This window comes from Nanorana parkeri, unplaced genomic scaffold, assembly GCF_000935625.1.
Source record: "Nanorana parkeri isolate BGI_ZX_2015 unplaced genomic scaffold, ASM93562v1 scaffold67, whole genome shotgun sequence".
Classification (NCBI taxonomy): Eukaryota; Metazoa; Chordata; class Amphibia; order Anura; family Dicroglossidae; genus Nanorana; species Nanorana parkeri.
Window position 1 is genome coordinate 39285 of NW_017306335.1, and position 16300 is coordinate 55584.

The 16300-nt window shown below is 46.3% G+C and overlaps 1 protein-coding gene across 1 annotated transcript in view; it reads left to right on the forward strand.

Annotated features, from left to right (window-relative positions):
- CACNA2D4 (calcium voltage-gated channel auxiliary subunit alpha2delta 4) overlaps window positions 1–16300 on the forward strand; it is a 169104-nt gene that overhangs the window by 16339 nt on the left and 136465 nt on the right. Inside the window, exons 2-6 of the mRNA XM_018576417.1 lie at window positions 8200–8281; window positions 13345–13465; window positions 14257–14263; window positions 14518–14523; window positions 14977–15019. Coding sequence (XP_018431919.1) covers window positions 8200–8281; window positions 13345–13465; window positions 14257–14263; window positions 14518–14523; window positions 14977–15019 — 259 coding nt within the window. The remainder of the gene's footprint in view (window positions 1–8199; window positions 8282–13344; window positions 13466–14256; window positions 14264–14517; window positions 14524–14976; window positions 15020–16300) is intronic.

Here is a 16300-nt window from a genome sequence, read left to right on the forward strand (position 1 = left end):
CCTTTTTTTTTGCGGGTCCCCCCCCCCCCCCCCCCCCCCTAGCTTCGGCCCTGAGTATAGGGACGCCCCTGGCAGCAGGTATCTCTCATAGTGGCTGTAGTGCTCTGCAAACGGCATTCCCCCTGCTATACAGTGAGTGAAAGAGCTATAAATCAGCCACTATGAGACACCTGCCACGGAAGACTTATAAATCAGCCACATAGTGTATGAGCAGCTTTATTGTAAAGAAGGGGTTAAACCCCTGTTTCCGCCACCCCACTTTTATAGTCGGGCATTACACGTCAGCTAAAATGTGAAATGAGGCTTGCGGTGGCTGTGGCAGCTCTGTAAGTTGTCAGGCAGAAATGGTCATAGTCGAGGGTGCAAGCAGGAGGTGGGGCATTAGTATGTAGACTGCAGAACTGCTGCTTCTGACATTGTTACCCCCACAGTGGGGTAGATGGGTCAGATAAGGCTGCTTGTATATACATGTTGTCAATGAGCCTTTAGCTTTTTGGCCGGAGTTGCCCTGTATAGTGCGCTCCCCTCCGGAGGCTGATATGAGGAGATTACAGTTCTGATGAGAATAGTTTTTCAGTTTGTTAATTCCGTTCTGTGACATTATTATTATTATACAGGATGTATATAGCGCCAATAGTTTGCGCAGCGCTTTACAATATAAGGAAGACATTACAGTCACAATACAATTCAAGACAAGATGGTAAGGAGGGGCCTGCCCCTGACATGTACTTTACTGTGTACAGCCTCAGGCTCATTGTTAGAAATGTGTGAGTCTAGACGCTACAGCCTATGGTGGAGATACAGGGGGGCTTCTGCAGTATTCCTGAATTTAGTGAGTCTCAGAACCCTGGACGCTACAGCCTATGGTGGAGATACAGGGGGGCTTCTGCAGTATTCCTGAATTTAGTGAGTCTCAGAACCCTGGACGCTACAGCCTATGGTGGAGATACAGGGGGGCTTCTGCAGTATTCCTGAATTTAGTGAGTCTCAGAACCCTGGACGCTACAGCCTATGGTGGAGATACAGGGGGGCTTCTGCAGTATTCCTGAATTTAGTGAGTCTCAGAACCCTGGACGCTACAGCCTATGGTGGAGATACAGGGGGGCTTCTGCAGTATTCCTGAATTTAGTGAGTCTCAGAACCCTGGACGCTACAGCCTATGGTGGAGATACAGGGGGGCTTCTGCAGTATTCCTGAATTTAGTGAGTCTCAGAACCCTGGACGCTACAGCCTATGGTGGAGATACAGGGGGGCTTCTGCAGTATTCCTGAATTTAGTGAGTCTCAGAACCCTGGACGCTACAGCCTATGGTGGAGATACAGGGGGGCTTCTGCAGTATTCCTGAATTTAGTGAGTCTCAGAACCCTGGACGCTACAGCCTATGGTGGAGATACAGGGGGGCTTCTGCAGTATTCCTGAATTTAGTGAGTCTCAGAACCCTGGACGCTACAGCCTATGGTGGAGATACAGGGGGGCTTCTGCAGTATTCCTGAATTTAGTGAGTCTCAGAACCCTGGACGCTACAGCCTATGGTGGAGATACAGGGGGGCTTCTGCAGTATTCCTGAATTTAGTGAGTCTCAGAACCCTGGACGCTACAGCCTATGGTGGAGATACAGGGGGGCTTCTGCAGTATTCCTGAATTTAGTGAGTCTCAGAACCCTGGACGCTACAGCCTATGGTGGAGATACAGGGGGGCTTCTGCAGTATTCCTGAATTTAGTGAGTCTCAGAACCCTGGACGCTACAGCCTATGGTGGAGATACAGGGGGGCTTCTGCAGTATTCCTGAATTTAGTGAGTCTCAGAACCCTGGACGCTACAGCCTATGGTGGAGATACAGGGGGGCTTCTGCAGTATTCCTGAATTTAGTGAGTCTCAGAACCCTGGACGCTACAGCCTATGGTGGAGATACAGGGGGGCTTCTGCAGTATTCCTGAATTTAGTGAGTCTCAGAACCCTGGACGCTACAGCCTATGGTGGAGATACAGGGGGGCTTCTGCAGTATTCCTGAATTTAGTGAGTCTCAGAACCCTGGACGCTACAGCCTATGGTGGAGATACAGGGGGGCTTCTGCAGTATTCCTGAATTTAGTGAGTCTCAGAACCCTGGACGCTACAGCCTATGGTGGAGATACAGGGGGGCTTCTGCAGTATTCCTGAATTTAGTGAGTCTCAGAACCCTGGACGCTACAGCCTATGGTGGAGATACAGGGGGGCTTCTGCAGTATTCCTGAATTTAGTGAGTCTCAGAACCCTGGACGCTACAGCCTATGGTGGAGATACAGGGGGGCTTCTGCAGTATTCCTGAATTTAGTGAGTCTCAGAACCCTGGACGCTACAGCCTATGGTGGAGATACAGGGGGGCTTCTGCAGTATTCCTGAATTTAGTGAGTCTCAGAACCCTGGACGCTACAGCCTATGGTGGAGATACAGGGGGGCTTCTGCAGTATTCCTGAATTTAGTGAGTCTCAGAACCCTGGACGCTACAGCCTATGGTGGAGATACAGGGGGGCTTCTGCAGTATTCCTGAATTTAGTGAGTCTCAGAACCCTGGACGCTACAGCCTATGGTGGAGATACAGGGGGGCTTCTGCAGTATTCCTGAATTTAGTGAGTCTCAGAACCCTGGACGCTACAGCCTATGGTGGAGATACAGGGGGGCTTCTGCAGTATTCCTGAATTTAGTGAGTCTCAGAACCCTGGACGCTACAGCCTATGGTGGAGATACAGGGGGGCTTCTGCAGTATTCCTGAATTTAGTGAGTCTCAGAACCCTGGACGCTACAGCCTATGGTGGAGATACAGGGGGGCTTCTGCAGTATTCCTGAATTTAGTGAGTCTCAGAACCCTGGACGCTACAGCCTATGGTGGAGATACAGGGGGGCTTCTGCAGTATTCCTGAATTTAGTGAGTCTCAGAACCCTGGACGCTACAGCCTATGGTGGAGATACAGGGGGGCTTCTGCAGTATTCCTGAATTTAGTGAGTCTCAGAACCCTGGACGCTACAGCCTATGGTGGAGATACAGGGGGGCTTCTGCAGTATTCCTGAATTTAGTGAGTCTCAGAACCCTGGACGCTACAGCCTATGGTGGAGATACAGGGGGGCTTCTGCAGTATTCCTGAATTTAGTGAGTCTCAGAACCCTGGACGCTACAGCCTATGGTGGAGATACAGGGGGGCTTCTGCAGTATTCCTGAATTTAGTGAGTCTCAGAACCCTGGACGCTACAGCCTATGGTGGAGATACAGGGGGGCTTCTGCAGTATTCCTGAATTTAGTGAGTCTCAGAACCCTGGACGCTACAGCCTATGGTGGAGATACAGGGGGGCTTCTGCAGTATTCCTGAATTTAGTGAGTCTCAGAACCCAGGACGCTACAGCCTATGGTGGAGATACTTTCAGTGATGAATTGAGAGGGCGAATCTCCCTATCGGGAACACAGACAGCAATAAAAACCTGACAGGGGTTGTAATCCCTCTCCACTCCATCCACAACTACAAAAGGTTTTGGCTTCAGTTGCACTTTAAAATCTAGTAAATGAATGTGAGATTAGAGCACCACAAGATAATAGCTCAGCTACAAATGTATTCCAATGTAAAATCAGGTGGAAGGCTGTACAAGAAAACCAACGCGTTTCGGGGGCCACAACTCATCCCCTTCATCAGGGCTAAAAGGATATTGTATCTTTGTCTTGTTTTCCCTTAGCCCTGATGAAGAGGATGTTTTGGCCCCCGAAACGCGCTGGATTTCTTGCATAGTCTTCTGATTTTACATTGGAATCATTATGTAGGTGGACTATAAACTCTTGGTGTGGCACTCCAATCTATTTACAGTATTTGCATTAAAAACCAGGAACCTGGGGGAATGTGGCGGCTTGGAATGCAGACACTCTGTACAAACACCACTGCAATACTATTGGATAATAAAACCAACAGGATGACCCCAGGCCCTGCCTATGCATACCCCGAAACTAGAAAAAGCTGCCATTCCCCTACGCCAGGTAGGGGCAAATTGCAGCCTTCCAGCTGTGGGGAAACTGCAAATCCCATCATGCATCTGTCTCAAGGAGTCACACCTGTGGCTGTGAGAATCTTGCAATGCCTCATGGGATTTGTAGTTCCACAACACTGGAGAGCTGGAGTTTGCCATCCCTGTCCTACGGAACCATTAAGAAAAAGCATTTTACTTCATGTGTTGCTCTTAGAGAACTTGCCCTTTACTTCCTGTTCTGGGGATTACCTTTGTTAGGGGCGTTCCATGCGTTTTCCCTGCACATGAGAACACGCACAAACGTCCCCATTCACACCACAGCTATGACGTTTCCTGGGCCGAGTTTGGGGAGCCATTAACTAGAAATGCCACCGCAAGGATTTTCAGCGTTTGGTGCACGTTTTGTAAACGTAGGGCGTGAATGGGGACCTAGAGCTGCAGGCACAACAAATCCATTTACATTTTTTTCTCATTAGATATAAAGCAAATAAAGCAGGCTCCGCCCACATGACTGCGTAATGTATGTGAAAATGGCAACTTGTAGTCTCCATGGGAACCCCATGTGACAGGGTGACAACACAGTAGCACAATTAAGAGGTATGGACAGAACGTTGTCACCCTATAACAGGAAGTGACCAAGCAAGCAAGGACATTCATGGTGGGATCACCAGTGGTTAGACTTCTGAATTGACATTAACCACTTCCAGTGGGTTCACGTAAATGTACGTCCTCCGCTGGAAGTGGTTATACCAAGAACTGCTGCTGCCGTGTTCTTGGTACCGTTCTAAACAGCCGGCAATTGCTGTTTACAAGCGATCCGGCATCTGTATAGGCGTTGGATCGCTTGTACGCTGCTGCGGCGTGTCAAATCCCCCCACCACCCCCTCCACCAGTTTCCCGGGCTCCACTGTCCACCCGTGTCCACCACAGCAGAGCCCTATAACCTGAAGGAACCAATCAAAAATGACCTTTCAATATTTGACTGTCAAATAGTAAATTCTGCCTGCCACAGGTTTAACGCTCTTTGTATTAATTACAGGAAAAGTTTGCGTGGAGGCGGAGCTGCGACTCGCAAACCGTGGAGGTTCCCATTAAAGGAAAACTATTTTTAAACCTATTTTTTATGACCCCCCTCCTTCCTCTCCCTTACCCAAAACTTCTTTTCCGGGAGAATCTAGTTGAGGAGAACCAGTTGCTCACAGTGACACGGCTCTGAAAAGTATCCAACCTTCTAGAAAATCTCCATTGTGTCTTTTCAGTAACGGTCAGGTCTGCGCATGTTCAGCGACAGGAAAAAAAAAGTCATACTGAATGTGACTTTCATCAAACATTCACTGCAGGTGAATCAGCCACTGACATTTAAAACACAGGTTCCAGGAAAATTCCCCTTTTAGTTGACAGTCACGTTCACTGTTTAATAAATGTACACAAATCACAGAAAAATACTCCAGGAGAAGACGACATTAACATGTATCCAAAACCGAAACATTTGTGGAATAATTACAACCTCCGTCAGGTTTTTGTCTGTGTCCCCGCTGGGGAGATTCATCCTCTCTATACGTGCTGGTGACCACTGTCACTGAGAATGAAAGTGATGGCGAATAGCGCTTACCGCTTTGCCACTGGAACAGGAAGTGAGTGGAAATCTTCCAATGGAGACACCTGTTCCGGTGACTCGGAGATTTGTTAATAGTTCTCTTCTTTAAAGTGTCAATCATTCTTGGAGGAGCTGCTACCGCTCAAAACAAGTGACCCCTTTCTATCAGAATAGGGGGTCTCAGGTGGAACCAAATATAGGACTAAAAGGGGGGGGCACTGCTTGAAGTAGAGTCCAATATGGTATTTTATTTATAAAGTTCAATAGAATGGAACATGTTTTGAAGGTCCTCAGTATCCCCCTTCATCAGGCCTTAAAAAGCTGTTCTGGTGACAACTGTCTGAGAAAGGATTTCCTTCACTTTGGAGAGATTTTCACTTTCTTCCTGTTGCGTCTATGGGACAGGAAATTAAAGTGAATGTCCCCCTCACACATCGTGAAGTGTGAATGGGGCCTTGTAGAGATCCAGGGATGCTGAATGTTGATGTAGTAGTCTGACCTGTTATGTACAGTGATAGCCACGATCTTCCAGGTGCGGCCCCAGAGGCTTCCTCTCTGCACATTGAGCACAAGGAGTTGCTCAACACCGCCATCATTCAGGGAATCGCCTTGTATCTTCTATGAATACAAGGTGCTCTCTGATTGGACGGGGTGGAGATCGTGACATCATCTGCCCCTCCTCTCCACCTCACCCAATTAGACAATGGCTTGTATTCATTGAGAAAAAACTCTGAATGGTGTCGGTGTGGAGTAAGTGACTTCCTGTCCTCGGTGTGCAGGGTGTAGCAGCACCTGGTAGATCGCGGCTATCACTGTATGTAGCTCGGACCACTACAGCGATATTCAGGATATCACATATGAATGCTCACAACGAGCCAAGCTGACCCATATAAAAAAAAAAGATCACCCCTGGAGTTGCCCTTTAAGGCGTCCGCGCCTGTTCCTTGGACTGCTCTATGGGATGCGGTGATGTCTTGTGTCTGGCACGGTTTGCAGCCATTACCATTTCCTGATGCCATCATTGCTGGTGTCTGGCACGGCAGGTCACGGGGTCACCTCATTCCTTTTCGCAATTCCTGACAGATTTTAAAATGGTTGTAAACGCTTTTGCTAAGAGTGATGGCGTAAGATGCCGTAAAGCACAGCAGCCAATCGGTAAATGTCAATCAATATACTAACGCAGAAAAAAGAAAAGAAACCAGCATTGTTACATAGTACATAGTATTTGAGGTTGAACAAAGACTCAAGTCCATCAAGTCCAACCTATTGCGTGTATGTATGTGATTTTGCAGGTGTTTGCGTGTGTAATGAGTCCATGTGTGATCTTGTTGTTAAGTGTAGCTGTACCCCTGTATGTTATGGTCTCTGAGCAAATCGTCCAAAAGCTTTTTGAATGATTCAACACTCTTAGGGCTTGTTCACACCAAGCGCGTTCCAGGAGCAGAGCAGTTACAGACCGGATCAAAACTGCGTCCAATGTATTCCAATGGTATTTTGGGCTCTAGTTCACACCGCAGCATTCAGTTCCAGATCATGTAAAAAAAAAACGCAGCAAGCCCTATTTTACCTGCTCTGGAACGCTTTTGAATGCATTCAAACGCATCAAAAATGCTTACAAACGCACTGAAAGCCCATTTTAAACTGAACGCGGCAAAACACACTGCACTGCGTGTGCAGAAACTCATGCAGATCTGGTCTGCATTTGGTGTGAACAAGGCCTTAGCTTAAATCACTGCTTGTGGCAGCGAGTTCCAGACCCTAACCGCTCTAACTAAGAAGAACCCCCTTCGCCCCTTGTGCTGAAATCTTTTCTCCACCAGTTTTAGGTGGTGGCCTCTCGTCTTTGTCATGGAGTTTACCGTAAAAAAGTTTATTGCTGATGTTACTATCACCACTGAACATCTTGTACATGAAAATCATATCCCCCCTTAATCTCCTTACTTCCAGCGTGAACATGTTTAAATGTATTTGTCTCATAGCTCAGGTCCTCCATCCCCTTAATTTGTTTGGTTGCCCTCCGCTGGACTCTCTCCAGCTCAAGGACATCCTTTCTGTGGACTGGTGACCAAAACTGGACTGCGTACTCCAGATGATGCCGAACCAGGGATCTATAAAGTGACACAATTATAGACTTGTCCCTGCAGTACATCCCCTTCCTAATGACAGTACTCTGCTCGCTTTGTTTACCGCAGCCTGGCACTGCAAGCTATTATTCAATCTGTGGTCTACAATGACCACCAAATCTTTTTCCATTTCTGACCTATTTTTAACCCCAAAGTGCATTACTTTACATTTATCGACATTAAACCTCATCTGCCATATAGTTGCCCACTCCCCTATTTCCTCCAGGTCCCCCTGTAATGTTATGGTGTCTAATCCCGTGTCTATCACCCTCCCGATTTTGGTATCATCAGCAAACACAGAAACATGGCTATTCACTCCCTCCCCGATATCGTTAATGAATAGGTTGAATAGCATGGGGCAATAGCATTGTGATTGGCTGGGAAGGGCTGACTGCACTCCGCACATCGCTCTTTGCAGATGGATTGTGATCATTGTTTCATTGAGGACACACAGACACTGACCCCCTCCCCTTTCTTCTGCCTTCTCTTGCAGGGTGAAGGTCTGGGCGGACACCATAGGCAACCAGATGTACTCCATCGTCACCAAATTCTCCGGCTCCCTCCTGCTACAAAAGGTACTCGCATGGCATTTCCTAAAAATGTCAATCATGTAAATCCTGAGTTCCCTTCACTGGAACTAAGGGGCCAAGCCCAACCCCTGAAAAACAACCCCACACCATAATCCCCCCCCTTACCAAACTTTACACTTGGCACAATGCAGTCAGGCAAGTACCGTTCTCCTGGCAACCGCCAAACCCAGACACATCCATCGGATTGCCAGACAGAGAAGCGTGATTCGTCACTCCAGAGAACACGTCTCCACTTCTCTAGAGTCCAGTGGCAGTCCCACGCTTTGCATTGCACTTGGTGATGTAAGACTTGGGTGCAGCTGCTCGGCCATGGAAACCCATTCTATGAAGCTCTCTACACACTGTTGTTGTGCCAATCTGAAGGCCACATGAAGTTTGGAGGTCTGTAGATATTGACTCTGCAGACAGTTGGTGACTTCTGCGCACTGTGCGCTTCATCGCGCACTGACCCTGATCTGTCATTTTACGTGGCCTAGTACTTCCTGGCTGAGTTGATGTTGTTCGCAGTTGCTTCCACTTTGTTATAATACCACTAACAGGTGACCGTGGAATATTTAGTAGTAAGGAATGGACTTATTGCACAGGTGGCAACCTATCACGGTACCACGCTTGTAGTCACTGAACTCCTGAGAGCGACCCATTCTTTCACAAATGTTTGTAGAAGCGTGTGCATGCCGAGGTGCTTGATTTGATACACCTGTGGTCATGGAGGTGATTGGAACACCTGAATCCAGTGATTTGGAGGGGTGTCCCAATACTTTTCCCAATATAGTTTGTATATATATATATATTCTCCTTTGAGAGGTCAGTCCCCCCCCCCATGTGTTGTTTTACAGGGTACAGGTTCCCTTTGTAGGCAGAACCCTGTGCTTGCCAGCTATTAAATTTGTTTCTTTGCCTTGCTGGCTGTTCCTTTCCCATTTCAGAGGCCCGCGCTGTACTGGATCCACGCTTAGTCTGTGCTGCAGGCTTGCCAGTCTGCGCTGGTCACATGTCGCGGCATTAAGCAGGTCATAGGACCTCTGCGGGGACAGCTAGCCAGGAAGGATTAAGGCAAGTGCTGGGATTATTCTGACAGACACGTGCCGGGTACAAGCAAGTAACTGACACATAAGAGAGAAAAGAGGACCTGTCATCAAGCAGGCCAAAGCCGCATGTAGGATACATCATTCTTTTTGGTTGTTTATTTTTTAGGATGTATATGTTACTATATTGTTTATTACACAGAGCAGCTCTATAAGGTTAGTGTCTAGGATGGACGCGCACACTGCCCGTTCAGCATTGCGGTCATCGGAAGCCCGCCCCTCAGGAGGGCGGGCTTGCGATGATCGAGAGTGCGATCTGCCTGTCCAAGATAGGCAGATCGTACGTTTTTTTAATCCCTTTACAACCATCGCAAGACTAAAGTCTTGCGATGGTTGTAGAGTGTATGGCCACCTTTAGACCCAGTGCCCTCATTAATCAACACTCAGTAATGGACATGTTCGGACACGCCCCCTATGCTACTCTAGGGTGTGGCCACTTCTTAGCTCTGCCAAGAGAGAGCTCTGCAGTGTGAGGTGCAAAATTATAAGCATTTCCAAGCATAAAGCACAAATTGGACAAGGAATATAAAATAGAAAAGGTGTGAGATTTCCTCTGGGCTTTAATGGGCCCTTCCTTCCTCCCAGGCACAGCTTGTGCATGAACAGAGAACAGAAAGCTGATGCTGCACCATGGATCAGAGATAGATTTCCGAAATCAAGGAATTGTTCTCTTTTGCTTTTTCAGACCTGCTCGGTGAGGACAAAAATAGGGGTCCTGACCACACACACAGATCTCAGAATTGAATCGCTGGCAGTGCCAGTCACTAGAAATGCTTTATCAGTGATGTGCTCAGTGAGCATTTGACATCAGCATGTCCTGCCAACCAGAGTCTGACTCTAACTATGAATCCCAGTTTATAAACTCCCATCTGTCAGTGGTGTCTGGTGGTGCAGGGGTTAAGGCGGCCCTCCATTTCAGACGTGGGGAGGGTCGGCCCGCGTCTCTCTATTGTAAGGGGATTAAGAGGTCACCAGCAAATTGTATAATCTACAGGCGGTGACTGCAACGTCTGCCGGGTGTCATCCCATAATCCCCCGCTGCGCGGCCAGGAAACTCGCTGCCTCTCATGATGCTGCTGCTGCTGCCTTCACTCTGGTCACCTGACCGCTCTTTTATTGTGCTTAATATAAAGTGTATCGCTGAGGGAGAGAGGCACAGAGAGCGACGGGGGCAGCAGGAAAGTCATTTGAATTAGATCTGCAACGGCCAGGAGAACCGCGTACAAAGCAGGATTAACCCCGAATATTCCTCCACATGCCCCTCATCACACACAACCTACTGTTCAGTTTTAGAAGAGACTGATGGGAATTTCAGGTGACTTAAAGCAAAGTTCAACATCGAGGATATCTAAACACAAGAACAGACATGTCCTATATTGCAGCCCACCAGTCAATAAATGTGGTGGCTGCATTCGTTTTCTTTTTTCAGGCTAAGAACATTTTCTGCAAGTACAGAAAAATACCTGCTGATGTTGGCAGAAATCTAGCGTCATTGTCACTTCCTGTGCACTGAAGTGATATCTGAAACAATGCTATCAACTTTTCCATCTGCCTTCTGCAAACTACAAAACACATCTTCCTTAGGTAATGGCGATGAGGAGAGGAGAAGGTGTTTGTAGTCCAAATCAGGAGAGCAGCCTTGTCCATAGACGCAGTACAGTGAGTAAGCATTGCCACTGGGGTTGTTCCTATAATGAAGCAGCCTGAAACGGGTGCCTCAGACGGCATCTCTTGGGGTGATGGGGGCAGGTCCTTTCCGTCCAAAGTGTCCCACATTGCTAAGATCTCTTAGTAACCTGTGATGCTCTGGCAGGCGTCCCACCCTGCTCCTGGCAGCCAGTGATGTCCGTGAGCTGAGCGGGATGCCGGAACAGGTACCATGCACCTCCAGCTAGAACCCCCCCGGTAAACCACCCGCACCCCCTGGTAATGTGAACCACCGCCAACTCCCCCACAAATGCAGCCACTACATCTAAGGACTTCTAAGGTGCAATGTACAAAAGCCCAGGTGTCTCCCGGAGCAGTTACCAGGTGACATCCCGCCGTGACGTTATCGTGCATGCGCGTGACGTCACCACCTGTGTGCGTGATGACATCATCGCGCATGCGCGGTGATCTTATTCATTTCTGCCGGCGACCATCTTGGTGATGGACGCCGGCAGAGAGAGGAGGGGACAGTCACCCGGTGGGAAAAGGTATGCCGCCGGGTCCCCTCCTCTCTCCTGTAACGGTCGGGCTCTCGGTCCATGACCGAGTGCCCGACTTTTCAGAGGGGGGTGACACCAAAATGATTGTCAGTCATTTTGGTGCCACCTCTCCAATGGTGTCAACCGGGTTCGGGCCGCACCCCTCTTCTGACGCCACTGCAGGTAAATAAAATACACTAAAGAGCATCTTATGGGAAGATTTTTGTTGAAATGAATGATCTGGTGACTGGGTCCATTCATTTATCTGCTGGCTGGCGCTCTGGTCTCTGTGTGAGCAGTGTTGGATGACACACTCCGCAGTCCTGGTGAAAGAAAGGATTCACTGTGAGTAGACTCTCCGACAGCCACGCGGAGCAGGAAGTGTCTTTGGCAGAGGCAATTTCAAGCAGTGTAACGCGTTTCGAGGCTGCATGCTGCCGCTTGATAACACACAGTGTCCCGATGAAGAGGCAGCGTTCCTCAGTACTTCAGCTGCTGCAGATTGACAGTTGGTTTTGTTATCACACGGGTTTTATTTTCTGTAACACACTAAACACTGTCACTCGAGTCTCTCTTCTGGAGGAAATCATAGAATAAATACGACAGAATTGTTGCATTGTATGTGGAGATCTCAGCTGGAAAAGACAAGGCAACGGTATAATTCCCCTCTTGTCTGTAAGATGATTTCCAACAGTTCATTTTGATTTCTTCTTCTTCCTGCATGTATTTCCCACCTTGGCAGCACAGACTATCCACATTGTATCCACACCTGACTCTACAATCTAATCAGACTCTAATAATTCCACTGAATCCAATTACAAAATACAGAAACCTCGTAATAGTATTGATGGGGGAGGGGGAGCTGGGCCACAATGTCATTTAAATGGTGCCAGCAAAATACTTAAAGTGGACCCGTCACTCAGTTTCCAGTTCTGCTGTCACTTTCTTTCTCTGAGCCAACATCTGGGTCCAGGAAGTAGATGGTGACCCTGGATGATAGCTGAACAAAGATGGTGCCGTCCTTTTGGTGATAAAAACAGATAGTAGCATTGTCAGTGGGAGTGCTGTGATCTCTGTGAGAAGTAATAAATACCCTTAAGTGTTACGCTTGTACATTACGGGGTAGGCATGGACACTATAAACGCCAAAAGTATGTGGATACTGGATGTAGATAATATTCAAATGATTGAGTTCAGGTGCCTTCAGTGAAGTGTGCTGGTAATACTACAGCAAAAAAACAAAAACATTTTAGACAATTGTGCTCTTCCAACCTCGTAAGAAGAGTTTGGTGAAGACCCTTTTCTGTTCTACCATGACTGTGCCCCTGTGTACAAAGCCAGCCCTGTAGAGGCATGGTGGGACCAGTTTGGTGTTGGGGAACTTCAGTGTCCTTCACAGGGCCCTGACCTCAACCCTACTGAACACCTTTGGGATGAATTGGAACTAATGGTGAGCCAGATCTTCTCATCCAAGATCAGTACTTGACCTCACAAATGACCACAAATTCCAAAATCTTATGGAAAGCCTTCCTAGAAGTGTGTATGTGATGGGGGCGACTGCATATTAATGGCCATGGTCTTGAAATGGGATGTCCATCCTAGGAGTCATGGTCAGGGGCCTACAAACTCTTGGCCATAGACAACACTTGATATGAAAGTCATCTGATCCTCGGCCCAGTTTACTTCTTTTTGTTGTAAGGAACACAGCACAGTCTGCATTACAATGTGTCCGGTTAGGCTGAGCTGTACTGGGTGTGACCGAGTCTCCTCTCTGCTAGAAATACAAAGATGTAGAACCCACTCTGAGCATTGAGGAGGTGGACGGGCTGGAGCTGGTGAAGAAGTTTTCGGAAGAGATGGAGAGCATGCTGCGGAGGAAGGTGGAAGCTGTGGAGGTAACGGCACTCCTATATTTTATATAGACCTCAGCGTGTGGCCCTGACATGTCAAAGTTTTCAGCTTTATAATCCGTGTGTTCGTACTTCATAAATGTTCTTGTTCTGTTCCCGTAGGTTTGGTTCTTACTGCTGTCTGGGGTCCGGATAAAGAGATTTTCTTTTACTTCCTGTCCTGCTGACATGTTTTACGCAGACAGGAAGTAAGGAACCTGACAAGCAAAAAAAAGAAAAACAATTGTTTTTAATAGTTGTTCCTATTAACCCTTAGTTTACCTTAAGGGCCGGTGCACACCTAGGCGAATCGATTCCGCGCGGTTTGCTGCGCGGTCAGGAGTCTCCCAGGTGTACTAGTTCTTTTTTTCCGGCAATACACGACGCGCGGCTGTTTTTAGGGTTCAGACGCAAGGGCAGAAAACCATGCGATCTGCCCGGCGCGACTGACCAAGCGGCAGACCGTGCAGAATCATGCACGATTGACGCGCGGTGTCGCCTAGGTGTGCACCGGCCCTTACTCCTTCTTCCTCTTTTTCTTTTAAATATTATGCTGTTTTTTTACTATTTATATTTTGCTAACTATTGAAATTTTTTTTTTATGTGTTTTGTAAAGAGCAACTCCACTTTTGTATAGAAAACATAAATCCCCTTTGGCTGATCAATGTACATTGCAAGGATTTTAACAAACATTTTTGCATGTCCTTACCTTTTTCTTTTCTGAAGGAACAGCTGTTTGTTCCAGTATCTCCTTTCCCATCTGATTCATGAATGGGAGGGTCTGGATTCATTATAACCAGCTGGTGGACTTTCTGTGTTGTAAGGAGAAAAAGTGCAGTGTCGGCATCCATTTAGTAGTCATTAACCCTTAGGAAGTGAAATTCCTATTCCAAGGGATGGCTAAAAATTTAGTATCATAGTGCAGACTTCTGTAAAAATCAGTCAGCCAATCGCAGAAGCAGGAAGTGACATTTCTGGGACTTTCTGTACCCCAACTGTGTACAGAACACCTCTAGGTCACCATATTCCATTACATTTTTTAACAGTTTTAGAAATTACAGCGGCTGCCGTTTTAAATGGAAACGTCATTTTTAATAACTTTAAAATACAAAATGGCTTTTGCAGCAATTATATATTTTATATTCTTTTTTTGTTTTTTAATCTTTTTTGTTTTTTAAAGCTGTGTCCCTCAAAAAAAAGTTATTAACTTTATATTTATAAGTAAATATATTAAATAACTTTATAGTTATAAATAACTTTGAAATGCTTCGTACTATAATCATAATTCTAGTGTCATTTTTAAAGAGGACATTTTAATAAAACAATATCTATGCTTTTTAACTTTTTAACTACAGGAACAAAAATTTTTTAGGGCCCCTTCACACTAGACCGAATTTTCAATGGTTGCTAAACGCATCACAACGCAACAAATTGCAGCGGATCCAGTGTGAATGAGCCCGCAAACTAACACTGAAGTTTGCTGAAGTTTTTGATATACTATGTATTCCCTCTAACAAAAAAAGAGGATGCCGATTTAAATCACGAGTTTAATGAATCTATGGAGGTAAGGATAACATTCTACCAGCGTATGAACACGTATTATGAACACGTATGTTATATCTGAAGTGCAATGTAGTGTTTATACATCAATGTTTTGTGCGTTTGTGTAGTATCATGCATAGAATAGTAGCCATTGTTGTGATACTCCTATTCTTCGATCTTTTTAAAATATTAACTTATTTCCAGCCAGCGCAGGGTGTTTTACCTAAATTCACAACAATTATTTTCTGCATTTAACAACTTATTCTTATTTATATTTCATAAAGCAAACCTATTGAGTATTAACCAGTGTGCTTTTAAACTTGCTTAAAGTGTTTTTCCACTTTTGCAGTCAAATTAGAGAAAACCCCCTCTGTATGTTTGTCCTATCAGCGGGTGGACGTGAATGTACGTCTCTTTTTTTCTAATCGTGTGCGCCCCTAGAATCCCACAGTTGTAAACAATCCAAGATGTAAACAGCCGGTATCGGCTGTACCATACAAGCATTCCGGCTGGTCTACAGCTTGTAAGGTGTCATACAGCATGCGGGCCCCCCTCCGCTGCAAGATCCCCCCTCCACTGCCAGTTATCCTGGGCTCCGCTGTCCCCAATGTGGGCCCATGACCGGCTCACTGGCTGCTCACACTGTAAATGGAGGAGAGATCAGCATTCTCCTACTTCCAATCTCTGATAGCGGAAGTAATGTGTATTTCATCACTTCCACCTGCAGCTGTCATTTCTCTGGCTGCTATAGCCAGAGAAGAAGCTGGTGAAGCAGATCTCTGCTTCATCAGCTTCTTTGGGGGTCCCTAGGTGACATTAGGGATCTTAGAGTTCCCTGATGTCTCCATAAAGAGGACCAGTCACTGTATATTAGCTGTCACATAGGGGGATTCTTAACCCCTTATGTGAAATCAATAAAGTTAAAGTGTAAAAAAAAAACCAATAAAGTTTTTTAAAAAAATGAAAGTCACGGTAATGATAAATGTTTTATAACATAACGTAGGGAAAACATTTTTGTTTTTTTCAAAATTTTTGGTACTTTTTTGATTATGTAGTAAAAAATAAAAAAAAACCCAGTGGTAATTAAACACCACCAGAAGAAAGCTCTGCGTCCCCCAAAAAATGATATAAAATTAATTTCAGTACAGCGTTGCATGATTGATTAAATGCCAACGTAGCTCTGCGCTGAATACTGAAAAATGGCCTGGACAGGAAGGGGGCCTCTAAGTGGTTAAAAAAATAGCTGACCTGATCCGTACGCTCCTGCACTAAAAATGCATCCCAATGTATCCCTATGTTTTTT